Below are 27,053 nucleotides of genomic sequence, written 5' to 3' on the forward strand. Positions count from 1 at the left end.
TTTGGACTAGCTAAAGGTCATTTACAGCAGACACTCTGCCGGGGTGCAAAGGTCAACAGCCTCCTAGTGTACAAGTAAATGGAGCCTTTATCTTTTTTTAAGTGCTGAGTCACTCAGCCTGTAGGTCATTTTAACCACATTATCATTTCTTATCTGATCAGACGCTGTTCCCAGAGTTGACACAGCATTAACGTACAACACGCATATTCTGTAGCTCAACCGCAGGACAGTCCAGCAAGCTGCCACTCACACAAGTGTAGGAGGCCAGGGCCAAAGCGCCACAGTCTGCAAACCTAATGACACTTTAGTGATGCTGCTCTTTGTTAACATGCTTTCTGAAATGTTTTAGCCTCAAATCAAATCATTTGTGAGAAGCAGCGAAATTTCTCTCCAAGAAAAGTGCAGGTAAGAATCGCTTTTTTTAAGCGTGCAACCCCGACAGTGATTTCCCCCCCCCCACCTAAGCCCCCACTTTTTTTCCTACGTTGATGCCGCGTGTCAGCTGGGAGGCACGGCTCGGCACCATGACGATGTAATCGACACTTCTCCGTGCCAGAGAAACGCGGTGGGCTGCCGATCCGTGACATGCTGACAGGATCGGCACAGCAGCACATGTGGGTATCTGCTTTCATGCGACACATCCCGGGGGAGGCCAAGTCATTGCGATAGCGGTGAAAGGAAGAGGTGCTGCACAACTGGGTGGGACTGAACATGCTTCGCCTGACATCAGTGTTACAGATATTTTTAAGCGAGTTTAAGATGGGAGAGGATAAGTAAGGAGGCCATAGGCAGAGATGAAATCCATCACATTTCAGCTATAGTGAGGAAAATGCAAAAGGGCCTATTTTTACGAGTGAATCGTGGTATTAGATACATGAGTGTTTTGAGACATGTTACTATACCTATGCTACAAGTCTTTTCGGTTTCTGTTTCTCCTAATGGGCTGGATTTAAGTACATGAAATAATCCCCTGCACATTTAATATAATCAATATTAACAGGGGTCTTGTCCGGGAGTCGGCCGTGTTTATCTGCGTGAAACACTTTTGCAACCAATTGAATTGAGACCGCCAGTTTTTAATGAACAAAATATACTGTTAGAATGACTAAAGTACGTAATGTGTTGTGTAATGGGGGAGCAGAGCCTGCAGACAGCTAAGGCATACAGCAGCAGACCGAGATGTTCTGTTTTTATGAGCCGGTAACAATGAAGGCTTCAGTTTATATTACTGACAAGCTCTTAGGGTAGTGTTTACCGCAAGTTATTAAAAGCGCAATAATTGAACACAGTGTTCATGATAATTAAAAATTGGAAACGGTAATATTAACCCTCTGGGAAGGGACCCGCAACAGGAATTCAAGCAGTCCACGCAAAGCCAGTCTGACTGGTAATTCAGTAGAACTAAATCTATGCATTGATTTTACCACACAATTAATGTCGCCATAGGAAACAGCTGTATTACACTGTGAAATATCAATCACTAATCTTCACTAGTTAATAGAGCATGGCTAATATAGGATTTGTAAGGCTATTACAGATGTTTAGTGATTTAACACATTTCTCTAACAATGGTTATGTGTAGTTATAGAAAAAATCTTGAGGTTGATGCAAGACTACCTATACTTTTGTCTGCAATGTTTTGTAAGAAGAAAGTTATTCTGATTATAAAACAATAATTTGACTGACCAAGAAACCTATACGAATGCTGAATTTTCAAGGTATGCTTTAGCTATTGATCCATCCAGGGTACACGCTGGAAAGGTCGCCAGTCCGTAATTGAACCTGGAAAAAAACTTTGTTTATTAGTTATTAGACTAACATGCATAGCCTACAAGACACACAAAGCTTAAATGAGCATGACTGAGCATGAAGCAGAAGTCCAAAGAAAAACCAACTTCATAAAAACATTTCAATTAAAGCGAACATATGCCACATCATTGCAGTGGAGATAAGCATCTTGTTTTAACTACCGTTACTGATTCGGGGTTTGTAAGTCTGGAGTTTTATCCTGTGGTTTGGTTGCTTTTCACAAAGAGAAAAATCCAAGAGAACCCCAAGCAAACCAAAGTGCGTCACTACAAACCATGTGAGAACGCCCAGTCCACTCAAAGTATAAATAGGAAGAAGGCACTGTGTTCTGGACAACTGAAGAACATGGTGAACATTTACGCTTATTTCACGGCTCGTTGCTAGTCTGTACTGACCTTTCCACATCTACGGTACCCTGCAGCATCCCAGAATACAAAGCATATGTGTTTAAACCAGGAAGGTGTTTATCTGGAACTTGCAATGCGTACCAGAGTGGAAAATGAGTTTGATTTAAACGGACTAAACATAGCCGGCGTGAAAACACCCTTAGTCTCTCTTTCGCTATGGCTACGGTCCATTTCACTGCGTAACTTTCAGCAGTGAAGCTGAAGATGTCAGATGACTTGACTTGAGAGTCTCTGCTGACATCCACACCCACCTGCCATGGAGCCTATGGCAAAAGCTGACAGTGTATTGTGCTTGCTGTGTGGATTCTGGGATGTCAGTCAGCTCATTCCTGTTTGCTATTTTATTCCTGCTCAAATGGATCATTTGTCACACGTCACAGTTTGGGTCAAATTCATGTGCAGGTAATGTCACTTGGCTTTAGGGAGTTTTTTTTCTTGTCTTGCATCTGTGATGTCAATAGGAGACGCTGTCCTTAATGCAGTCATTACACAATGTGAACTGTCAGTCCAGAAGCCCCTCCTACCACAAAGTGGGATGGGCTTAGAGACAGAACTCCTAATTTAAGCCCCGTCCACCGCGCAGTGGGAGGGACTTACGGTGTGTTCACACCGAACGCGATGGACGCGAACAAAAACGCCCCAAACGCCCCTAATTTGACGCGTGCACATTCGCGTCTCAACGCGTGTCCAAGAAAAATCCAACGCGCTTCAAAATATGATATTTTGACGCGCGTGAACCGGAAATGTGGGAGGGATGTGGGAGGAAGTTGTGCCAGACCGGTATCTTTGCAAGATGGCAGCTGTCGAGTTAGCGCTTGAAGAGAGAGTCTCCCTTCTCTATGTACTGTGGAGAGCAGAGCAGCGGCGTAAAAGACGCCCTCGCCGTACCTGGGTCCATCAGGTCCTCCAGAGGCGTGAGCAGTTTGGTGAGTTTCACCATTTGCTCCAGGAGCTGCGCCTGGATGACGGCCGATTTCAGCGATATCACCGTCTTTCACTCGGCCAGTTTGAGGACCTGCTTTCCCGCGTCGGTCCCAGAATCGCCCGCCTAGACACCAACTACAGGCGCTCAATCCCACCTGCAGAGCGCCTGTCCATCTGCCTGAGGTTAGTAAAAGTATTTAATATGGTAGTCCTTTATTGATACCTGTGCTAATATATGCTAAACTATCCATTTATACACTGCTAACGTGGATGTGCTATGCTAACAGTGAATGCTCGGTTTTTACTGAAAGCAAACTGTGGTACGGAGACGACTGTTTATAATATTTCTAGTGATACTCAGAAGGTCTCATCAAGTCCCGATTTAATTCGATTTATGCTGTTATCAGTGTTTGAATGATAGCATGGCTGTGGTGTCATATCAATGTATGCGCTCGGTGTTTGCTGATATCAAACTGTAGCATTAGGACCACTGAGTTAACCTTTGTAGTGATACTCACTCCTTTTTATTTAGACGGAGCGGAGAAGTGTGTGAAGGCAACTTGTGTTCTCCACAATTTTCTGCGCTGTGTGGACGAGAGAGGGGCACCTGCTGTGGTGGAGCCGTTGCAAGGCCTGGGTCGTATGGCAGCAAACAACTCCTCCAGAGAGGCTGTCCTGGTGAGGGAGAAATTCATGGCTCACTTCTCGGCGGAGGGAGCTGTGTCTTGGCAACCAAAGGAGTAACCTGTTTGAAGTCCGAGTGACTTCCCCACAACGGCTCTTTTAAGAGCCACCCACAAACCTCTAAAGAGTGTTCCTGTCCTTTTAATTTTTTCTTAATAAATGGAGCTCTACTCCAAAATAAACTAACCTATTTTTACTCTCTTAAGTAACTTGTCTTCACTATGTTCCTATATACAGTGTGGTGCACAAGTTTGGGAAACCTTATTAATAGTCATTATTTTCCTGTATGAATCGCTGTTACAATGAAAAATGTCACTTACATATATCATATAGGAGACACACACATTGATATACACTAAATATTTATTTCATTTCTCTTTTTTTGTGTTGCCAATTTATGCACCTGCTTGATTTAAACAGTTATTGCACACTTTCTGTAAACTGCATTTCACTTCTCAAATATCACTGTGTGTGTCTCCTATATGATATTTAACTGACTATTTTTATTGTGACAACCAGTGATTTGTACAAGAAAATAATTACTTTTCACAATGTTGCCCAAACTTTTGCATCCCACTGTATTAGTATGTTTTGTCATTAGTATAATATGAAATAAATTCTACTTGTGTCAAGTCGGGTGCCAATATTTGCTGTGTAGTAGAACAGAGACATTTTGTCATTATAAATGTTTATTTGAAAAAATATAAATTCATTAACAAAAACATTTATCATAAATATATGAAATGTAACTATTTACAGAGAGACAGGAATAAAAAGGACCCAGCTTGGAGTGGAAGAGCCTCAGGGAGAAGGAGGAGAAAAATAAGAACATTGTTTCTGCCCTGGAGAGCTGCTGCCTCATCAGAAAACTACTGATCATTAGGGTCCAATGTTTCCAAATTTAACACAGCTGTGCTGTTTTCAAAAACTAATTTATAAATTTGAAATTTCACGAATTCTCGTGTCTGAGGCGGCATGCTCTCCAGAGCAGGAACAAGGCCGAGGAGGAAATGTTCAGTTGGAGACGGGCGTGGCCTCTTTAGGGACTCCAGGATGGCCAGCTCCACCGCAGATGGACCGTCCTGGGACCCGTCCCTCGCCCGCCTTCGAGCTGTCCTCCGCTGTGGGCCTGTAAAACACAGCACAAAACAACACAAAGTAATGAGAAGGCTGCTACTAGATTTTCATTTTCAAAATTGAAAAAAAAAAACAGGATATAAACTGATTGGTTGTAGATATTTAGTAAAGGTGATCACAAGGGAATCCAAGCAAGTAAAAAGCTGTCAGTGCTTGATGTTCATACCTGTGGGTGCAGCAGCAGGAGCTGAGGGACCAGGGACTGGAGAGCCAGGAGAAGAGACAGCTGAGGACTCTGCTGCATGATTACTTGACTCTATGAAGACAATATTAAATGTTAATATTATTATTAATGTTAATATAGGTTGAAGACAATAGTCATAGAGAATATTATATTATTATATACTTATATACTTATTATTATATACAGTGGTCTCTCATTTATTGCAGCACATGAACAGTAGTCACAGTTCTCACAAGTTGATTCTCAAAGTGCAAACCTTTGTCGATTTTAAAACGTAAAAGTATTATGCCGCGCTTTTTCTCCGTCTGCGGCGCCACTTTTGTGCGCCTTTTTTGCTCCCGGTGCAGGTGTCTATTTCCGAATGAGGGTCATAGTTATGAGTGTTTTTGTGCTGTTTTTTTCTATTGGACGTGATGGTTATCAAAACCAAACATGATAAGTTTGGCAAGCGCAGGAGACACGACACGGAGGAGATTTGTCATTTGGGCTGCAGAATGCAATGCGCATCGTTGAAAGCTGTATGGTGCAATAAAAAAAATCAGCGAAAAGGCGAGGCAGTGACGGATGAACAGCGGGACTACTGTATATTGTTTATTAATAAACAAAATATGTTCCTGTATGACAACACGCATAAATTAACTGCCTACATTAACTCAATGTAAACATACCTTCTGACTGACACTCCCCTGCTGCCTCTCCGGGCTGTCCCTGGTCCTCGGGGGAGAAGTTCTCCACGGTCCGCACCATATTACCGCTAGTCTCCCGCGGGGTGAGGAAGGGGTCCAGAAACCCCATGACCGCGAAGAACTTCCATTTTCTCCCCGATCCTGCTGCAGACCCACTCCTCTTCTCCTTCTCTGTCTTCTTCTCCTTATTATAAGTGTCCCTGAGGCTCTTCCACTTTCTCCTGCAGATGTCCTCTGAATAAACGCATTATCTTGTTAGCGGAAAGGTATTTGTACATCAGTGGGAAAATAGCGGGACAGTAGGCGGGCTTGCTAGCTTTTGCGCGGGTTCATCGGGTCAGTCTGAAAATTAAAAAGAAGGAATGAACTTACCAGGTTGCCCGATCTCCTCACTTATGTGTCTCCAAGCTAGGTCCTTTTTATTCCTGTCTCGGTAAAAGTAGTAGCTAGCATCGTATAGCTCCGGGTGATTAGCCACGGCACTGATTAGCTTTTCCTCCATACTGAATGAAGAATGAAGGGCTTTGGCTGGATCTGCCCCTTTGACCTAGGTCAGAGCCACGTCACCAGGCCCCTGATTGGTTGTCGCGGCGCGATTTGACGCTGGAGTTCAGATTTTTCCAACTCGAGCGGTAGACGCGAAACGCGCGTATGCACAAAATGCAACACAAAAACTCACGCGCGTGGTTTTATTCGCGAGTCAAACGCGCCAGACGCGCTACACTGACGCGCGTTTCACGAGTTTTGGCGTTTTCGCGACGCAAATCTGCTTCCGAATTTTCGCGGGACCCGCAATCGCGCGTCATCGCGCTTTTCCATTGACTTTACATGTAAACCTGACGCTCTATTCGCGTCCATCGCGTTCGGTGTGAACACACCGTAAGGCTGTGTTCACACTGCAGGCGAAAGCGCATCAAATCCGACTTTTTTGACCCTCTGCGACCCATATCCGATAATGCTATGACAGTGTGAACAGCGCAAATCCGATATTTTCAAATCCGACCCGGGTCACTTTCGTATGTGGTACTGAATCCGATACATATCTGATGTTTTAGAAAGCGACTGCTGTTTGAAGGGTCATGTCGCATTAAATCCGTCTTTTACGTCACTGACACAAGACAGACGCCAGTTATCAGTGCCGGAGAAGCGCCCGAGAAGACATCGTGAACGCTTCCTGACCATCCAGTGTAGATGTCAGTGAAACTGTTGGGAAGACAACGTTGGAGAAACGTGAACATTTTATTTGTACTGTATAATCTGCAGATTCTGACAGAAATCTGCAACTATCCTTTGAAGCACCGCTCCTCTAAAACAGCAATAAGGATCATTATTAGGCCATATGTAAAGAACAAAATAACTCTATAACTTACAGCAAAATTGGAAAACGTAAAGTCCGAAACAAGTCTTTATATTAACGACCATCAGTCAAACAATACTGTTTGCTCTGGGTCTAAACAGAGCGCGTTGTGTGTGACGTCTTCTTTTGCGCATGCGGGCCGCTTCACACTAGAGCACGTTTGCTGTCACATTTTATTTGTAGAGTGAACAAGCAGACAAAAAACAAATCAGATTTTGATCAATATCAAATACAGATTATTCTGAACTGTGAATCATGCAATTTTCAGGTGGAACAGTCTATGCATGTGTTCGCTTGGTGCATGCTAGCAGAGGCACTGGAACCAGCGGGGAATTTCTTTTTTAAAAAAAGTACCTGAGTGTGTTTCTGTGTTTACATGTAAGCAGAAGCTTTTATCTGTGTCAAGATGTTGTTGCAGGCAATAGCAGGGGAGCTTGTCTCGGAGTACAATCGTGAGAAATCTTTGTTCCTCGTCTGTTTGTCAGCGTTCTTATATCCGTGAGGCATTGTTAGTTTGGCTCCGCTCTAAAGCGGGACGGGGAAGAAACACGGACATCACAGAGAGGCCAAAGGGCACGTCCTGTGAACAGAGCAAACGCCGTCTCGTGGAAGGGGTTTCGACGGTGGGGGTGGGGTTCAGCTCAGAAGTTCTTTTTACCTCATCTCTGGAAGGAAATATCAAAGACCCTCCACCTGTGATCGTTCAATCGACAGCGTATGAAGGGATACACCTGGCTTATTCTGATTTCACATCACTTCTTCGTTCCGAGGAGGGGGTCGGGGGCGAACACATACAGCAGACAAAGCGGGAGAAGACCAGAAAGCAACAGTGTTGGTTTGTTGTTTCCAGCTCCCCTAGCACTTAGACTTTCCCTCAGGCACAGTCTCTCGCTGAAATATTAATCGTGTTTGACAGCTGTTTTAGCTCCGAAAACAAACACACTTGTTTTTTTTGGAAAGCGCAGAGACATATGCACGAGCGTGGACTGGCTCAGATAAGGAACAACTGTTGTGGACAAAAGAAGGAGCAGGCTCGAGACAGCACAATGTGGAAGCAGCCTCATTAGGAATGTGCTGTTGTTTACAAGTGTGAAATTATGACAAGCTGTACTGTCTCTCAGCTGTCATGTCCTTGGGGGGAGCATTGTAATGCAATAAGCGGAGGAGTCGAGCGTTTATGTTCACATATCAGCGGGTCGGAGTCGAGCCTCGTGCCTGGCTACTCTTCCAGATAACTCTCCTCTACCTTAACACCTTAACAACATCCCTGCAACCCCAACGCACTTAACAAGGTGGTACAACGATGAGAGGCTTTCTCGCTCTCTCACACACACACATACACAAACACACACACGGCTCTGGCGTGGTTGAGGCAATTTGCAGCATTAAGCTGCCTGATAGCACATGTCCACTGAGAGTTAGGGAGTGATTTAACGGACATTGCTCACACCAATTAGAGTGAATCAGCCAGGCAACGCTACTGACGACAAGTGGATGCCGGCGCTGTCAACACACAGCCACACACACACGTACGCTCCCACACACTGCGGAAAGGGGGGTGTTTCAATGTTTCTTTTGTGATTAAGAGCATGAAAATAGCCCATTTAGATAATCCCTCCCTGTCAGCACTGTCAGCCTGAGAGACACATCCCATGCACTCATTCCCTCATTACCATACGCCAGTCATTTTAAGAGGACCGAGCACAAAGCCGGAAGACTCAGCCGAAGGGGAAATGCTTCTCTTGCGGTAGTGTCCGGCCGCCGTTCCCGTTCTCGTCGCCTGCCAAGCCTCGGAGCGACACCAGTCAGTACGGAAGGCCACAAACGGGAGAGCTGCGGCGGGCCGGGCGAGACAGAAAGGAGACGGTACACAAAAGGGGTTTCTATTTGCACGCCCACTGGAGGAGTCAGACCCTGAGGAGCACCTGATTCATTTCTTCTAGAGGGCTATTAATCTTTTCAAGCACCAGAATCGCTTTGCCTCTCAGGAGCAGGAGTGGAGATTGAGTTTTCTATTACAATCAACCAGAGGCAGTGTGTCACGGGGAGAGGGGGGCCAGTGACAACACCGTCCTTGGCGCTGCCTTTCCCACATAAAACAAAAAGCGGGGAAGGAATCCCTACCACATTAGTGAGATTATTTTTATATCTGTATTCACAGTAAGGCCAAGCAGGGTCACTGACGACCAGCTGCTCTACAGCTTCTTTATATGAAAAGGCCACATGGTTAGTTTAATCTTCACAGATATCCAGCCCGAACGACTGCAAATTAATTCATGTGTTAGCTCTTTGTGGGCACCTAGGGCTCGCACACTTACTGTTAGCCTTTGCGTCACTTTTCATGATTGGGCATGCTCACATTGGGCATGATGTCAATGTGAGCAGGAACTAAGGTACATGATGCTGCACTTAAGTTCCACATATATCGGAGTTAAGCTCCAAACCTACCTTTGCGACTTCATCCTTAAGGGGTATTCTGGAGAAGAACTTTCAATTTCCTTTCTTGCTCTTGGAAAGATCAGTCCAACATTGTAAATCTGCCCACTAAATATAACGCTACAGCCAGGAGATGGTTAAGCATAAAGAGAACAACTACTAAGCTGATGAGTGGGTCAAAAAGGCAGGCATGTCTTTAAGTTAAAGTTAAGACAGGCACTTGATTACTGGGAAGAAAAGTCCATGAGCTTGGGAACAGGAGATCAGATGGAGGTTTTGGGAAGCTCCATCTGTACCTGCCCCTGCTGCAGCAAGAAGACACTGATATTTGCCCCTGCTACATGAGTTTTGCAATCACAAAATACTTCCTAGTTTAGGCCTCACCCCTGACACCTCCAGCTAAGTGAATCCAGGCAGCCGGCTCCAGAAGATGATGGATTTAACACCAGAGTGTTGTTATTCCCAAGTTCCGACACCTGAGGTATCTGGAACGTGATGTTATCTGCCATCCGTCTTAGACTACGTGAAAGACGAGTCATTCCCAATGAGTGCACAGGAAGGGTGTACTCGAGTAAGACATTCAATCTTTTCATTGATGGCTCAATGAACGCAATCACTGGATGGGAAGCGCTGGACAGATGAGTCAGTGTGACCCTCTAAAGCTCAGAAACAGAGTGAATAAACAGAAATAGCAATGGCTTCCTTCAAGACTATATCTGTGAGTTAGAATCAGCTCCCACTCCCATTTACTGCTCATGTTCATGTTGGCATAATAATTTAAAGCCTAGCAGGTCTGGATTGTGAACAGAGATTTTTTTTTTACTTAAAAAGATAAGTCGAGTGATAAGGGCATGAGAAATGGTGCTTGTGCAAGATCCTCTTACTTAAACTTATACTACGAGCTTTAATAGAGTTACCTTCACTATTAGTCATCCGATGTTACTAATTGGCTCTACACAGACCACCCTAATTAGTCTTGCAGTTTTTTTTAGAGCCCTGCAAGTCAAAGGGCCACACTTGCTACACTGGTAAGTGGCTGATTTATCAAATTCAAGTCCAAATAAAGCACACGTGTCACATTAATTATTGCCTTGTTTAATTAATCAGCTCCGTTCACTTAACCGCGGCCTAGCCTCTTGAAAAATGTCTGTCGGCTGAGAGTATTAATTGCAAAAAGAACCAACTGAAGTTGCGAGCTCAGCCGCAGATCTCTCAGTCAGGCTCCAGAACGGCGGCACTAATGGAGGAATACGGAGGCCACTTTAAGATGAAAAATGGCAACAGAGCCCCGTGTCACTTAATCAATATGGAAAAAGCCAGTGGGGAGAAGGAAACGACCGCCTGCAGGGGCCACGCGGTCCCAGGACTCATGTCCCCAGAATGATATGGGGTGTTTAAAATGGGCCCAATTTCACACCGTAACTCATCTCAGTCGCAGTGATGATGGCGCTCGTCCCCAAGGGGGTGGTTGCGAGGGAGGCGATGCCGTCTTGGGAGGTGCTTAACAACAGCATCCATCTCTGTAACATAATACTACAGACAGCTCCAGCCTAAGGAGCCACCATCACCGGTGGCTCTAGAGTTGCCTCCAATCACACTGGATGAGATTCCTCATGAAATCGCCTCGGGCAACGCTGCAGTTGTGCCACATCAGTCACTCTTTCTGCTCAGTTATAATCCGAAAGGATCACAAAGCCTGAGGAATTCTAACGTGGGTCATTCCTGCATTTTTTCTCCCTCAATTAAAGGAATCAAGTCCCACTCGAGGGAAATTTATTTCCACACAAAGAGCGCTAAAGCAGAGAGGATACGGCATGCGGACATCTTCAGGGCTAAGAGTCCGGAGCGTCAGTTAGTCTCCGCTGGTCCTCTGCCCCTCTATCTTGCAGCTCCCTCTGGCCCCTGGGTGCTGTTATCTCTCAAACAAACAGCTCCTGTGCCGCAGCCCCGCTCGCAGACCTCATCTATCTGCATGACATGTGCTTCCCTGTTTGTTTTGTCTCGCCTGTTAGACGCGGCCGATGATATTGAGCTGTGTCGACGGCACTCTTCCGTTCACACCAGATGAATCAATCACTCCGGCGTGCTCCGCTGCCCTGTTTAGTGCAGGCAGAGTCTTTTCCACTTCAATCAATGCCGAGGGTTTAGGAGGTTAGCGCTTTTCCTGCTATTTGTTAGGAAAAGAAAAGATCTCAAAAAGCAGCTCTGGCTGACTGACACACACACACAAAGTTTGTCAGTTTCCTGCAGTGTTTTGTTTATTCAAGCCCGACAGGAATATGCAGATTGACTGTGTAAATATGTAAATACACATGGTTAATAGAGACCACTGTTAGCAGATGTCAGCGCACTGGATTGAGCTCGCAGACGCTGTTAAATTACATGAATAATTAAAAAGAAGCAGAAATTATTCATATAAAATCACACACTATGTTCAGAGAGCACGAATGTATTTGTATAGCAAGTGTGCCGCGTGGATAGTAGACAGATAACAGGCCAAAAACAAACAAAATAAAAAGTAGGTTTGGCTGCCTGCAACTATCCTAATAAAACAAGATTATTTTGCACGTTTGCAGCATTAAAGAAGTTTTATCATTAACAAAAAACAAATACTGTACAAAAATATTCCTTTAAGAGGGTTAAGACCCTATAATTACACGACAAAAACAACACGCAGTAATTTCAAATACAGAAAAGAAATCCTTAAAAAAAAAACACTTCCTGAAATCATCTGACAAGGAGTTTAAAATGAAATCCTGGAACTTTCAAATTCCTTTCCATCAGCTGATAGAGTCCCCTTCAAGAGCATCGGGATCTTGCTGTGTTTGGACAATGAGCAGAGGGTTTCTACGAGGACTCGGCTCTAACAAAGTCCCGCCGCCGCTCCTCCCAGACGTGCCTTCAGTCTCTGTCGCAGCGCTGCTCGGCTGTCTCGCTCCTTTGTGGCTGGAATCTGGAGAGATTCTCAGCTCCTCCGCCACCCGCTCCCCCAGCACCTGAATCAGCCGTCTGGAGCCTTCTGAGGCTGAGGGAAGGGCATCCTCTCTCCTTTTTTCTGCTGAAAAGCTCGTGGGTGACTGGGGGGTGGGAGAAACGGAGGCGGAGGGTTGGGGTTCTGGAGGGTTGTCCTTGAACATCTCTCCTCCTCCTCCCTCCTTGGATTCGGTGCAGTCTTCTTCAGCCTCAGATTCCTCGCTCTCACTAGACGACTCGCTGCTGCTGTCACTGGAAGTGCTGCTGCTGTCAGAAGAGCTGCTGCTGTCGTCGCTGGATACGGGAGCCCTCTTGGAAGCTTGCTGCTCCTCTTCGACCGCCACGATCCTCGCAGCGTCCTCTAACTCGTCGATTTCCAGCTCCAAGTCGGTTTTTTGCAGGGTTGCTTTTTCCAACGTTGCTGCCAAGTCTGCCACCTTCTTGGACCTGTGAAGATGAAACAGAGGAAAAAAAGTAATTAGGAAGGCAGAAAGTTTCAACTCAATACGACACTTACACGCAGGGAAGGGAACGGGGGAAAAAAAGAGAGATCCAACTACCACTTCATCAGTGGTACCTGGGAGAGAGAGCGGCATGACAACTGACTGATCGACTGGCTCTGCGTACTAAAGACATAGCCACAGGATAACCATCTACAAATCTAATACCCATTAACCAAAGCCCATTCTCATATGAATGCTAAGTAGACCGCGATTTGCAGAGGCGACGGGGGCTCAATGAAATATGGAAATATGGATGTTTAATAATGTAGGAAGATGAGCGCTGCTGATACACGAGCCTTGGGATCTTCTCCTCCCTCCCCCAACTGCTGCGCTCTCTGGAAGAGGTGATAAGAGACCGAGAGGGATTACAGAGGGAGGCAGACCCCTCCTATTCCTCCTTCTCCACCTCAGTCCGTGCATGCAAAAATCACATGCACACACTTCCACCTATAAATATGAAATGGCTAAGTCAACCGCTGCGTATGGCACGATTAGTCGAGATGAGGTCAATATATCCTGAGTGTTTCGATGCTGGAGAGGAAAAGGAAAAAAAACAACAAAAAAACTCCAAACATCCAATAATAAAAGCTGCAGCTGGAACAAACCAGAATAAACATGAGCGCTTTGTGCATTGTGTGGAAGCAAATCAGCCCTAAGAGGCTAAAGACTGTGGAGTTGTGCTCCCAGTCACACTGCAATACAGTCAATAAAAGCGTGGATAGAGAGAGCGCGCAGGCTGAGGCCTGAACAGCTAAATGTCTCCAAAGATTAAGATGAAGAGAATGCCCTCATAAAGCAGTACATTAAACAGAGTTCCCATCCCGCCGCTTTCGTTTTATAGTTGCGACTGCTTGAAGAAAGACGCGTTTTTATTGCTGATGAATGTCCTCCTACAAGGCCCCGTTTGTGTAAAGGCATAAGATTGTGTGGAGGCCCCAGCCTGCACATTATTCACGCTGGGAAAGCATGCCATGCTGCCAAAAACTTAAGTGGTTGCCATTGGGCTCCCCGGTGCAGTTAGGGCGTGTGTGCCCCCATCCCCTGTCCCTCCTCTCATTGCCATGGTGATTACGAGCTGACCTCTGCGGGTCACTGCGATTCAGACTGTGTCCATTCAGGGTGGGAGAAACCATGTGTGTGTATGTTTAGAGGGGCTACTCTTTTTCTCACACACGGCTGCTGTTGCTCTCTCTGGCCCAATTAACCCACTGCTGAGCACCAGGATGGCTCCTCATTACCGTGCACGCCTAATGAGCTCCCCATTCTGGTGAGTAAAGTGTTTATGGAAGCAGCATGTAGGGGCTTTGCATTCATTTAGGACCTCAGGAGGAACTATGTTAACGGATCTCATAGTTGTGCTGTAGCATGAGGACACCCGTTCTCGGCACCACGACAGCCAGAAGAGAATCAACTGCAGATTGGTGGGATAAGTGATCCACTTGTTCTCAGCTGCACCTTCCCAGTCCACACTTAGGTAATGTTTAAACTGATTGTTTAAAAACAGAAGTTGTTCTAATTTCCATGGAACAAAAATCATGGTGGACAGAATCCGAGGGCTGGTGATCATTGGTGGATTTCTTGCAGTAGCCCATCCCACAGTCATTGATGTCAGTGGCTCCAACTTTGAGCCCAGCAATTATCCCCAGCTGGTGCCAGTATGTTGGCAAATGTCAAAATTCAGTGGGGCTTTCGCCAGGTGACAGTCTGGTTGAACATCAACAGTCTCTCTCACTCGTCTCACGGTCATCTCTGCAATACCTCGCAAAAATCAGTTTGCCACCGTATGCTGAGAGACTCTTCTCATAAACAGAACTTGGCTGCTTAAGAATAGAAGTGGCGTTGGCAATAAGTGTCATTTCAGATGGTTTCACTGCATCCACAAATCACAAATAAACACAGCCACACCACCCCGCATCTCTGTGGGAAGGCACCACATTGCCAGATGCGTCTCAGCTCCACCCACCAGACAGACACGGACCCACAGCTCTGCCACAGAGAGCAGAGAGACAAGACAGCAAATGTAATGCCATCGTTTCGTTTTTGTGAAGTCTCAACTCGCCTCATCTTCACAGCACCGAGGAGCCGCAGGCAAACTATCAGAAGGGTCTTTTTAGTTCATTAACAAAAGTCCCCGGAATTTCAAGATCCGGGTGCAATTAAAAAAATCGCTTAAGGAAACCATGCATGACCACCTGTCGTCTTGGCGTTAGCATGTGTAGTTGGAGTTTACAGACATCCACACACAGCCTCGCATTCACCCTCCGATGATGATGAAATCCGTCACTCAGACCTAAAACACTTGTGGATGCGGATATTGCAACTCGAGTGCAAGACAGCTGCGTGATGATCTTCACTGTCAAGAAAGCTGCATGAAAAGGAAACCCCAGCTAGGAAGTGATCCTACTAAACAAATGTCACCTGTAACATATTAAATGCTTCAGTACCCATTTAACAAACTTTCAAGGCTGATTGGGTCTAACTCACTAAAGCTGCCATCTACAGACTACAGACACGTAGAAAAGTGACGAGCTAGGAGCCAACATGCCAAACTTTAACTGTATTCTTCTGCTGTAACTAATAAATTACTTCAAATGTGAAGCGTCTGACTGAAGTCTGGTTAATGCAATTGAAGAGGATTTTCCAGTTTGGGCAGTAGCACATAAACGCATCACATGAGAAGAATTTCTAAATACATGCAAGCATTTAGAAAATTTAAAAAAAATCAAGACGAGCACCAGAAACTGTTTGTTGTGGGCACTGCTCACTCTAAGTATACGCTGTTTGAAGCTGTCACTTATGTGTGAACACAGACAACCACTGCATTCTTTGGAAAGCCGAGTTTAAAAGTCACTGTTTTTGTTTTAAACAATCACAAATAGCTTAATGTAACCTCATATAATTATGATGATGATGATGGAGCCTGTTCAGGGTCCCGGGTTCTGCAAAACCCTTCCTGTAGTGAGACTGTGGCAGAGAAGCCTCCTGCAGCACAGCCACTTCAAAGACTGCCCTGTATTCTCTTTCCCCCGTGGGAAGTCATTATTGAGTTAGCGTTGGAGAGGCGCGCTTGTTTTCTCTCCCCTCCCTTGCTCTGTGGTGGGAGAAGCTCGGCCTGCAGTGAACACAAAGGCCCTGTCCAGGAGGGGGGAGGGATAATGTTGTACACAATCCAGTCATTACTATACTGCTGTTGTGGCTTGCCTTCATTAAACTGAGGAGGGGTGGCTTTTTTCAGGGTTGGAAAACTTCTGGCGAGACAAAGACGCCTCCATCTGCCAAAGTCTTTAGATGAGAACGTGAAGGGAGAGAGTGCGTGTGTGTCTGTGCGTTGTCTGTGAAAGAGCCGAGCTAAATTACAATCTGACATTTCTTTCATCAGGCTTGTGTTCAGTGAAAGAGCAGCTCATTCAGCGTGTCTGTGCTCTTGAAAACATCTCAGATAAAGCTTGTCCTCAGACGCAGAAATCTGTGTAATATAAGCACCAGATTTCCTCAGAGTAACTCGCAAACGCATCATTCACCGGCTGAAGGGGGGGATAAAAGCCAACGCTGGGAGACGCGATCCGTCAGTGTGACTGAATGCTGAAACGGTCCGGGGCGCTGTAGCCTCTCCCGTTTCAGAAATGAGAAACACAGATGTATTTATCCAGGGAACCAGTGTTTGAGACCCCAATTACAGCTGCCTGAGGACCCTTGAAACACTGGTAGATGGTTCACACAATTGAGCAGACAAGTGTGGAGGAACTTTTTCCATTTCTTTTTTTTGTTGTTGCCTTTTTCTTTCTTTTCGGTCATATAATGGCTTAAAATGCTTATGAAGACAACATATTTGCTGCAAGGATGTGAGAAGAGCAGAGCAACAGATGCTGACATCATAAAAAGGTTCCACCGAATTGTATCAACTGGGAACAGGAAATTTCAACCCTAGACACCAGTTGCAACTGCCTGGTAACTATTTCACTGCATTTCATGACTGGTTGGCGAGTGGTTGCAGGAGGTTGCTTGTGGTTGCTATGTCAAATTGCTTGCAAACAGGTATAAGTTGCTGCCCTGAAACCCCCTTGCGATTGCCACAGTTGCCCATAGTTGGTAGGAAAGTCACCAACGTTTCTGCAAAAACCAGAAAAAGAGACTGTTTGTCTTCAAAGTAAAAGTTGCACCTTCTGAAACATGTTGGTGTCAGTGACAGAACTTTGACTTGTGGTCTCCGTTTCTGGTATGAGTCTTTCAGGTGTTACTCATCAAGAGTCATGCTGGCATCTTCCATGCAAATTACAGCCAACTGTAGCAATCTGCTAACAACTAAAGCAATCTCAAGGAGGACAATAGGAATGCTTGCCAGGAATGTGAAAGTATTGATGGTTGGTGTCACAGATGTTGTAGCCCAAGGAGGCAATTTCACCAAGTGTGAGTCAGCAACCACTCAACAACTGGTCAGGGTATACGCATTTTTCCTCTAACCGACCGTGGTTGCGAGGGTTGGTCTCCATGTCACAGTCTGAGAGCAAACATCAGTCGATTAGTGGGAGAGCCCCCAGCGTCCGAGCCCGAAGGTGGTGCATCACATCCCTCAGGTCACGAGTGTGATCAGAAGCATGCTTGTAGTTTCTTTTCCAACATCAATGAAGATTCTGTGCAAATAATCCATTTACATCATGTTCCCAAAACTGAAATTCATATTGGAAAATCATTGGTTTGACACATTCGTGATAGATTCTATCCTGTTCTAAATCCAGCTGGAAAATTATTTCCTGCTCTGTTCTGACCACTTGGTCAAGAGCACAGGAAGGGGTTTAAAAAAAACGAAAAAACAAAAACCGCAGGATCGTTGGGAGTGGTGTAGTACTGCATAGGTGTCAAACTCTGGCCCGCAACCTAATTACATTTGGCCCGCGAAGCCATACCATTACTATTAGAGCTGGGCTACTGGTATTACACAGCTAATATATATATATTTTTTTTAGGTTTGGGGAAACCTGCAGTCAGCTGAGACTGAAGAAGTCACTTGGATGAATGACAAAACGTTTCTCCCAGAAAACGCTACGTCCAGATGAACAGAATCAACTTTTGGAGAGTAATATATATATTGTTTAGTATTAAGCTTTGCTTGTTCCATATTCAGTTTTTCAGCAAAACGTGTTTGAGTCCATAAGAAAAGATTCATTCTTATATCTGGAGGAATAAATATATTTCAATAAACGTTAGCTCGCGACTTTGTTCCAGTTTTGAATTTTGGCCCACTGTGTATTAGAGTTTGACACCCCTGTAGAACTGCAAGACTCCATTTTGAAAGGGAGATCAGCCAATGATGAAACTATTTTGTGAAGGTTTTGGGGGTTGTCATTAGGGATGGCAATCAAGAACCAGTTCCCAGTAGTTGAATTCCTTAGAGTTGTTGGCCTGCTAACCTATCAATCCAGCTTATTGGCTCCACTTGTACTACTATCAGCTGATTTCATCTGATATGGACATTACATCTATTTTTATTCCACAAGAAGATGACAGCACAATGGTAAAGTAGAAACTGCATCCAGGAACAGGATGCAGAAACAATACACTAGTAAAGTAACTTCAGCTCTTTGCAAGCACCTGGATGGACAGCATGCTAACGCTAAGCTATCCAAGACCCATGAGTGACATCAAAGCCGACTGAATGCTGACCAAACCCAGCAGCCAGAGCCTGAACTTCAACATGTAACAAACTGAGTAACAGTCGGGCTGCAGCCTCCATTTCTGTCTGTTCATGTTTCTAAAGTCGAAATCGCCATGACGATCACTTTAAATAGTCTTTGTGCTGGTTTGCATCTTTGCTTGTACTGTTGGCTTTGTGTTCAGGATACTAAAGGAGAGATCGTGTGTCCTCACTTGGGTAGGGATTTGTGTTGGTGTGTCGGACTGTAGCCTCATGTTAAATGGTGTTAAATATTACTTTTTTTGAGTAATGACACCAAAAGTGATCACAACGAAAAGGTTAAATAGCATCAACATGCACAAACATTAGACCACGCAGGATGTAATTAATTTGTCTGTGATCTACTGCTTAGAGATGGTGGTGACTCTTAAAGCGGAACCAGTTAGAATCCATAAGGATTCTCATGGGTTGTCATGTTCCCAAATCTCAAAAATTAATCTATCACAAGACACAGATTTAGAAAAAGCATTATTTTACTCTTTCTTAGTCCTTTGTGGATTTGGTGGCAAATAAAAAGAAGCGTCTCAAGTGACAAGTTTCTATTCCTACATCATCACTTAGGTTTAAGAGGAGGATTTAAAAAAAAAAAGCTCCAAGTATTGCAGGCTTTAGTTTGGTCTGAGCTCAAAGAAGTTAAAGTCCTCAGGATTGACTTTGAAACTTTTTGTCAGAATGTTCCAGTTGGATTTACTCTCTACTTTTGGGATTATGGGATCTTTACTACAAATGCTCAGCTCTTTACTTTTTCTCTGCTTTTACTGCCTCCTCACTCACCATGTGACTTGTGTAATCACAAAAAACCTTCAAGTCCTCTACTTCTCCAGCCTGTCTGCTTCATATCCCACTGCTAACATCTCTTTCTAGTATCTCACAATGTGACACAATTCAGTGTTAGACACCCTTTTCTGATACGCCTGTAGAAAACAAAATACAACAATCAATTGAATTAACTGGAGTGAACACTCCACACGAGGGTTTAGGAAATTATTCAAGCACAGTACTCTGTGTTTATGATGAGCTGTGTACTCAAGACAAAAATCTGGAGTGGACTCCTGCTGAGAGGAAATCTGTACTACTTATCCCTGTTAGCTGGGAGACATTGGTGTCTTTGTTCTGCCCGGTGGGGCCTCTAAGGATCTCGTTCAGTGATGCGGCTAACGGCAGATAGAGCAGCTCCATTATCTGTTTCAAAGCTTTCAGGACAGCTGTTTGACAGTTGTGTGGTGCTGTCTGCTGGAAGTCCCTTCCCAACAAACATTTAGGTGTCAGATCAGCTGGGAGATTGACACATGAGCTGTGTTAATGTGACCAGAAAAGCTTTGAGCACAAGTGAAACAAAAACATCTGTAAGTGCCAAAGGCTGAAGGGGAAACCTGGGTAGTATTTGACTTGTGTGTTACAATAACACAGAGTTACGCTGAGGCAAAAACCACCAGTCGTCCTAGGCAGCGTGGGGAGAAAGTGTTGACACTGAGCACAAGGGCACTTTCAAGGTGTTTGACCCACACGCCTCAGCTGACACACTGACCCCACGCTTGACCTCTTTGCCCTGAGACACTTGCAGTTGTTAGAGCTCCCGAAACTCCCCCACCCCACCCGCGGGGGAGCTTTTGTCAGAGCTGCTGACAAATGTCCCCGACGGCCGCCGCCAAGGACACAACGCTGAGGTTGAACAAGGTGAGGGAGGCAGGGCGAGGGAGGCATTGCGAGCGCGTAGAGCCAGCGAGGGGCTGCTCCGCTGTCCAAAAATAAATAAAAGACTGGTCTCAGGAAAGAATGCCTACAACTTCATTTTTCGACAGTTGCCCGTTGTTGCTTTTCTGTGATGCACTCTCTTTTCTACAGTTGAGAACAAAACCCATTGTGTCTCTGAGGACTGCTCACTTCACACCTACCATTCACAGTTATTTGAGTCTGTCCATTCAGCTGCTGTGGTGCGAGGCTCGGCCCATCCTTAAGCCGCTTCTTGTCAATTTTCCAGTTTTTGCAGCAATGTGTCAATGTCCATTTCACACATCTCAGAGGCAATTCACACATTTGCTCCACAAAAGAAAAAGCAGACTAAATTTTCTTGCTAATCACTTCATCCTCTCCTCAGACTAACCCTGAAGCGCTTGTAGTCTGTATTCTCCGCGTTTTTCTTTTTTTTGTCCTGCTAGACTATAATTGACCCAATTAATAAGGGTGGGTGGGTGGCTGCGAGAGAAACTTGTGTGGTAAAAGGAAGCTGCGGCCCTTCTGATTCTCTGAGGTACTGTAACACAACAACAGGCTTATAAAGCTTCGTGTGCGCTGGCTGCCGTGGATCTGTGTTGGCCTGTCTCCAAGCTTTTTGATAAAGGCAGGCAAAACAAAGAAAGTGAGGCGACTCGCTTATTTCCCCCCTCTTTTTTTTCCTGTGCAGTCCAGCATCTCTGTGGGGGTTTTGGCAGCTGAAGACCTTCAAAAGCATACAGTGAAACTAATGGACTGGAGAGGCTGCTGCTCCATTTGAAATAATACTGTCTGCTAACAATTCAGAGATAATTAGGATTGGACGGACGTGCGAGGGCGGATTAAAAACCATACCCAACAAAAGGATGTTTGTGTGTGTTTGTGTGAAATGGTGACCGCTCCAGTGAGGGGGAAAAATATAACCCAAAACAAAAAAAGTTCCTCATTATTGAAACAACGGGAAGCGCAATTTGCTTTGAGGTTGCGCGCTTGATCTCAGCGCAAAGGGGTTCTGCTCCGAGTGTCTGAGAGCGTAGAGGAGAGCGCCTGCCCCGTGGCTTAAATCATGATGAAGTCTTTACGAGGTTGTAAATCTGAGACCGATGTCTCAGCAGTCAGATGAACTTTAGAAGTAGAAACGCATGTGGGACACAGTGAGGAGATTAAATAAATCAACCACCCCCCCCCTGCAGCCAGCAAACATCCATTAATCGCCGTGTCCATCACGTATAGCTGATCGCATATGCCTCGGCAGCAGCAGCGGAGAGAGAGTGACAGGATACGGGGATTGCACCGGGGGGGTTGGGGGGTATATAGATTACATCTCATCTAACCGCCTGGGCTCCCAGAGACGACTCACTTAGCGGAGGATGACAAATCCTGCGCGGGGGAATATCTCGCACTGTGGGAAAACAATGCCTACACGATCTGTCATCAAACCTGTCAGATGATACAAAGGGGGCCGCCACAACAAACCGCATGTGTGATAGAGGAGGTTGGTCTGTGGAAATCACCGCTGCCGCCTCGCTCTCCTGCGCTGCTGCTTTGCATTCTGACTGCAGGCTCCTTTTAATATTACACTGCAAACATGGGAACATAGTTTCATAAACCGCGAGAGAAGGCTGTAAGAGGTTTCTATTGAGTGTGAGCCAGCGTGCTCATACATAAAGAACGACAACAACAAAAATCTGTTCACGCTTGGTTGCTCTCTCAAGTGGCAGGAGGTGATAGAAGTGCTTCTACTGTTTTTTTCACATCATGACAGCCTATGGGAGGTTGTAAAAAAAAAAACAAAAAAAAACTGTACACTTTTATTTAGACAGGAGAAATGTAATGATTCAATCACAGGTCAGTGCTAAGAGATCACGGGGCCAATCCGTTTAATGATCGATGAAGGGTGTAGTGGCAGCCAGCACGTTTGGTCAAGCTGACATTTAGTTCCAAAGCAGAGCAGGGAGGGAAGGGAGGAGGAGCAGTGCGCCGGTGTGCCTCGGAAGAGACTGATCGACTTTCTCTGTGAGTTGACAAGAGCTTCAGAAGCTCCGTGCGCTTACAGACTAAGATCGAGTGCGCGTCTTCTCTCTGCTCTGTGTCTCAAACAGCCCTGAACCCGACTCCTTATTCCTCCCACCCTTTACGAACGCAGCATCCGCTGCATTTTCTATTTCTTTTAAAGAGCAGCATTCAAGACTTGTGCTGGAAAAATGTAGAAATGAGAATGTGAGGAAGGAAGGTAGAGACCGCTAAATCCCTGCAGACCTTTTATCGTGTCTGCATCTGGGCGCTGAGCCTACAACATCAGGCGCGCATTTTTCAACTGGGCTTTTTCCAGACGAGCACACCACTTTGCTGAACCTTGGCCAGGAGTAAAGCTGAGCTCATTACTCTGTAATGTGCTCGCGGGCTCGCATTTAAAATGTTACTAATTGTTAAATATGAACTAGGAGGGGGGAGGGGAGGAGGAGGAGAGAGCCATCAGACCTGTGGCATTTGGGAAGAAAGTGCAGATCTGGCATCTTTGGGCTTGCAGTTCTAGGAAAAGGTCGCATCCGCCATAGATTGGAGAAGCCCACGCAGACGCGCATGAGCTCCTAAAAGTTTCATACAGAGTGAATCCGCTGAGTGCAGCTGGCTCTTTTAACACCCACTGATGGTACTTTGACCACATAAACTGCATCTTTCGCAGGCTTGGTCGTGCGATTGGCCCTGCTGTGACAAAATGACACTGAAGGGTCGCGGGAGGGGGCAGTCTGAATGGCACAGTGCATGGCTCTGAAGGTAATTCTATCTAGATTGAGGCCTCTGAGGTGTCTGCATGTGTGTGTGAATGGATTTGTGTGTGCTGGTTGACTTACTTGACTCTCTGGATCCAGATGCAGTAGTCTGTGATGTACAGATCGTTCAATATGTATGCCGGCTCGTTCTCTCTGAAGACTCTGTGAATATCCAGCAGGCATTTGAGGACGCAGGCTTTCCCTGGGCACGGCAACACAGCCGGGGTAGGCAAATGGAAAAACAGTGTTATTCGTGCTCACTATTAAGGATGACGATGCACTCCAGCTGCTGGCAGATGCAGCATGTGTCTTAAGGCTTGCAGTTATTGTTCCATACATAAAAGCCAAGATACAGGATCAGAGAGAAATCCCAGCGAGCGGCAGAGTAATTTCATCCATATGGGTTTTTTGTTTTTTAGGAAAAAGAGAAGTGGTTCATCTGAGACAAAGATGACAACTCTATTTCTGGAGTCTGTCAAATTAATAGCGTTTCTGCTCAAACTCTGTCAAACACTGCTTTGCCTTGATTTATCAAAAATAGCTCTGAATGTTTCTGATGATTTTCCACTTGACATAAATCTTAAGCCTGCCTGTTCTGCTACTGCGCTGCATCCTTATCTGTATCCATTTTGCTTCTGATTTGATGTTTCATCAATAAATTAGACGTAGCATGTAAAAGCTGAATTTTTTAGAAATTTGCATCTTGTTGATTCCCCTCCCCCCCCCCTTTTTTTTTCCTCCACAGCGCTCAAAAACTATTTCTGCCCAAGAAATCCCGCCTGGTCCTAAAGGACTTCTCACTTTCTCAAAGTCTTTCTTTGGCAGTTGGCAGTACATTTGGTTTGATTTACATTTCTAACCTTAGAAATGCTATAACTTCCAAAAGTGACATTTCTCATACTGAAAACTACAACAAGCCCGAGGGCCTGGGGGGAGGCGGAGTTGCACGGGGAGACACTGGCATTGCGTCTATGCAGCTCTTCATGCACACAGCAGATGTGGTCGTTCATTTCCTTCTAATCCTGTTTGTTTCTTATTTTTCTCTCCTAATTTCTTTCATAAAAATCTGCCTTTGCAAAACTTTAGAAATGTCAAGCTTATGCTTAATTAGATTTTAAAATTAGGCACAATAATAATTTATTGCACTAATGACTTGTGGTGTTTTCAGTAACACTGAGCGGCAACAACATTAAAGTTGCAGTGATGCCAGTAGATTCCAGATGCAAGTCCGTAATCCCAGCTTTGGTGGTCATTATTGCACAAACAACTCTAAACGCCGTTCATCTGTAATGAGTGTAGGCTGCCAGTGCGCTGTTTATCTCAGCTGGTGTCCACGTCTATTTACTCCAATATGTCCAATATGCATCGATAAATCAGTGAAGCTCGCTTCTGTCCGATGAAAGGTGAGTTGGTGAGAATGAATGAACTGTTGTTTTTGCCCGTGTTAGCCGCTGTAAGCAGAACTGTCTTAAAAGTGGACCTAATATTGTTGGACTCTGATGCTTAGTGCTAATAAGCTCTCATATGTTCTTGTTATTTGAGGGGGGGGATCTCATCAGCTGGCATATTGTTAGCTTATAACCAGCTGTTATTGTTATTTGGCCATTGTCAACTGTCTGGAGATGGAGGGTCGCACGTCCAGTCTGCTGACAATAACTGTCACAATACTGTTAATAAATAACAATGTTTATTCAGTTTATGAGATGAAGCTCAAGGTGAGGAAGAGCATGATGTTTTATCCAGATGCCGGTCGTGTTGGTCCTTTTGCCTTTGTCAAGGGGAGCCCTAACCAGATGATATAACAAAAGGCATGAGCTTTCATGTTTTCAGTCTAAAGGTGAAGAGACAAATTAAAACACGTCTCAGCAGCATGTGAATGGCTCCTAGCTTTCTTCTTTTCCACCTTTGATGTATTACGGATGTGACCGGTCTCTAGCCACATATATAAAAGTCCATCTTGGTCACTGTTCATGATTACAGGGTAACATGCCGGCTTCACAAACTCTGCATTTTTAATGGTTTAATGTGGTCAGACGCCGCAACACACTGTAAAAAAGTTTAATATTGTGGCTGTTCTCCGTGCGTAAATATACTGATTTTTATATTCTTGGTTTATTTTGGGAGGAGACAGAAGAGGAGGTGACTGGATTGAGGTACCCACAAACAATAAGCCAATCAGCGACAAGGACAGAGATTTAAGTGATTGATTTAATGTTGGAGAGAAGGACTGTGTGTCATTATGACTGCAGAGTTCATCCCAAGAGGCTGCTTGGAAAAATGTGTGCTCTCATCTATCAAAGCAAGAGCACAGAAGATGTATGTTTACAGCCACCAGAAATATCCACCAGGAAGCCACCAGAGCTGCAAAGTCCCAATATGCAGTTGATGTCTAAGAATAGCAGCACCTCATAGCTCTTCATTTGCCTTCATACACTTAACTGTATAACTATTGCCACAACACATTAAATGTCTTATTTTAATTTAATATAAAACTTTTTAAGTGTTCATTTGTTAATTTTAAGCCAATAGGATAGAATGTGCTTTATTTAATGCAAATGATAAAACATACAGATGGTGACAGAAAATGTATGTCTACTGTCAAACTATCTACTAAAGAATGTGTACCTTTCAGTCCTTATTGACATTTTTGACAGTGTGTTTTGAAATTGTTTTAGAAAGACCGTTTCTTCTTTCAACACCCCAACTGCATCACACACAGAACCACAATGAATATGTTCATCTGGACGTAGCGTTTTAAGTGGGAGAAACGTTTCGTCACTCTAACAAGTGACTTCTTCAGTCTCAGCTGACGGCAGGTTTCCCCAACCTTACAGACAGTCCATTGCATAATGACTGAAACTAGCACCACTGAAGGAACAATGGGATGTGAGGTTAGTTCCTTGATTCCTTCCTTATTTTGCAAATTGCCATGGCCGTTGATCAACAACCACTGATCAAAGACCATGAGTACCATCCAGAGTGAGCTGATAGAAAAAGACGTACCCTTAGGCCCCCTCCTCGATTCAGAGATAGTCTTTCCCTTTTCACGTAAATGGCCCCCTTGACTCCGCGCTCAAACCAGCGTTCCTCCCTGTCCAGGATGTGTCCAGAGGTTGTTTGGTTTCCCCAATGTATAAGTCATGGCAACCCTCCTGGCACTTAACAGTACCTACATTGCTCTGTTTGTGTCAAGGGATCATTGGCGTGGACCATTTTTGGCCGAGTGTGTTTTGGCGTTTGAAAGCCACGCAGTCTTTGGAGAAAATGTGTCTCAACTGTTCCAATACTCCTGACACATACGGAATCACTAAGGGTTTTCGCTTAGGCAGCAGTTGTCCTTCTCTCCTGGATCTTGACCTCACAGCCCATTGTTTATTCACTGTGCTGGTTTCAGTCATTGTGCAAAGATACTGTTTATAAGGTTGGGGAAACCTGCAGTCAGCTGAGACTGAAAAAGTTGCATGGACGAGTGACGAAATGTTTCTCCCACTGAAAACGTCCAGATGAACAGAACCAAATTTTTGGATTTAATTACCTGCATGATTGAGCATGCATCAAGACGATACACTGAACACGTGTGTTATTCTGAAAGGAATTTTCTCCTGAAGCACAGAGCTAGTTAAAGTGCTGCAGCACTTATCCTTCAATCAGGCATATAAATAGCCATATGATGTGGCCAACAATCCGCTGAGGGCAAGAGAAAATGCTCCTCTCCACCTCCAGAGAGCTTGTTGGCATTGTCCAGAGACATTCCAGACCAATCAAAATAAACAG

The 27,053-nt window shown here is 44.9% G+C and overlaps 2 protein-coding genes across 5 annotated transcripts in view; both read right to left on the reverse strand.

The window, feature by feature from the left end:
• Window positions 1-2,962: 2,962 nt before the first annotated feature.
• LOC146519107 (uncharacterized) lies at window positions 2,963-6,710 on the reverse strand. The gene is made up of 3 exons (XM_085158421.1): window positions 6,204-6,710; window positions 5,814-6,065; window positions 2,963-5,217 (listed from the first exon to the last, which is right to left on the reverse strand). The coding sequence occupies exons 1-3, from the start codon at window positions 6,331-6,333 to the stop codon at window positions 5,108-5,110; spliced, it is 492 nt and encodes a 163-aa protein (XP_085014547.1). The 5' UTR covers window positions 6,334-6,710; the 3' UTR covers window positions 2,963-5,107.
• Window positions 6,711-11,856: 5,146 nt separating this feature from the next.
• shq1 (SHQ1, H/ACA ribonucleoprotein assembly factor) overlaps window positions 11,857-27,053 on the reverse strand; it is a 47,761-nt gene continuing 32,564 nt past the window's right edge. For all 4 annotated transcript variants that reach the window (XM_085158418.1, XM_085158417.1, XM_085158416.1 and 1 more), the window contains 2 exons: window positions 23,361-23,481; window positions 11,857-13,044 (listed from right to left, as the gene is read on the reverse strand). In XM_085158418.1, coding sequence (XP_085014544.1) covers window positions 12,405-13,044; window positions 23,361-23,481 — 761 coding nt within the window. In that variant the 3' untranslated portion in view covers window positions 11,857-12,404. The remainder of the gene's footprint in view (window positions 13,045-23,360; window positions 23,482-27,053) is intronic.

The sequence above is a fragment of the Neolamprologus multifasciatus genome, chromosome 5 (assembly GCF_963576455.1).
Source record: "Neolamprologus multifasciatus chromosome 5, fNeoMul1.2, whole genome shotgun sequence".
Taxonomy (NCBI): domain Eukaryota; kingdom Metazoa; phylum Chordata; class Actinopteri; order Cichliformes; family Cichlidae; genus Neolamprologus; species Neolamprologus multifasciatus.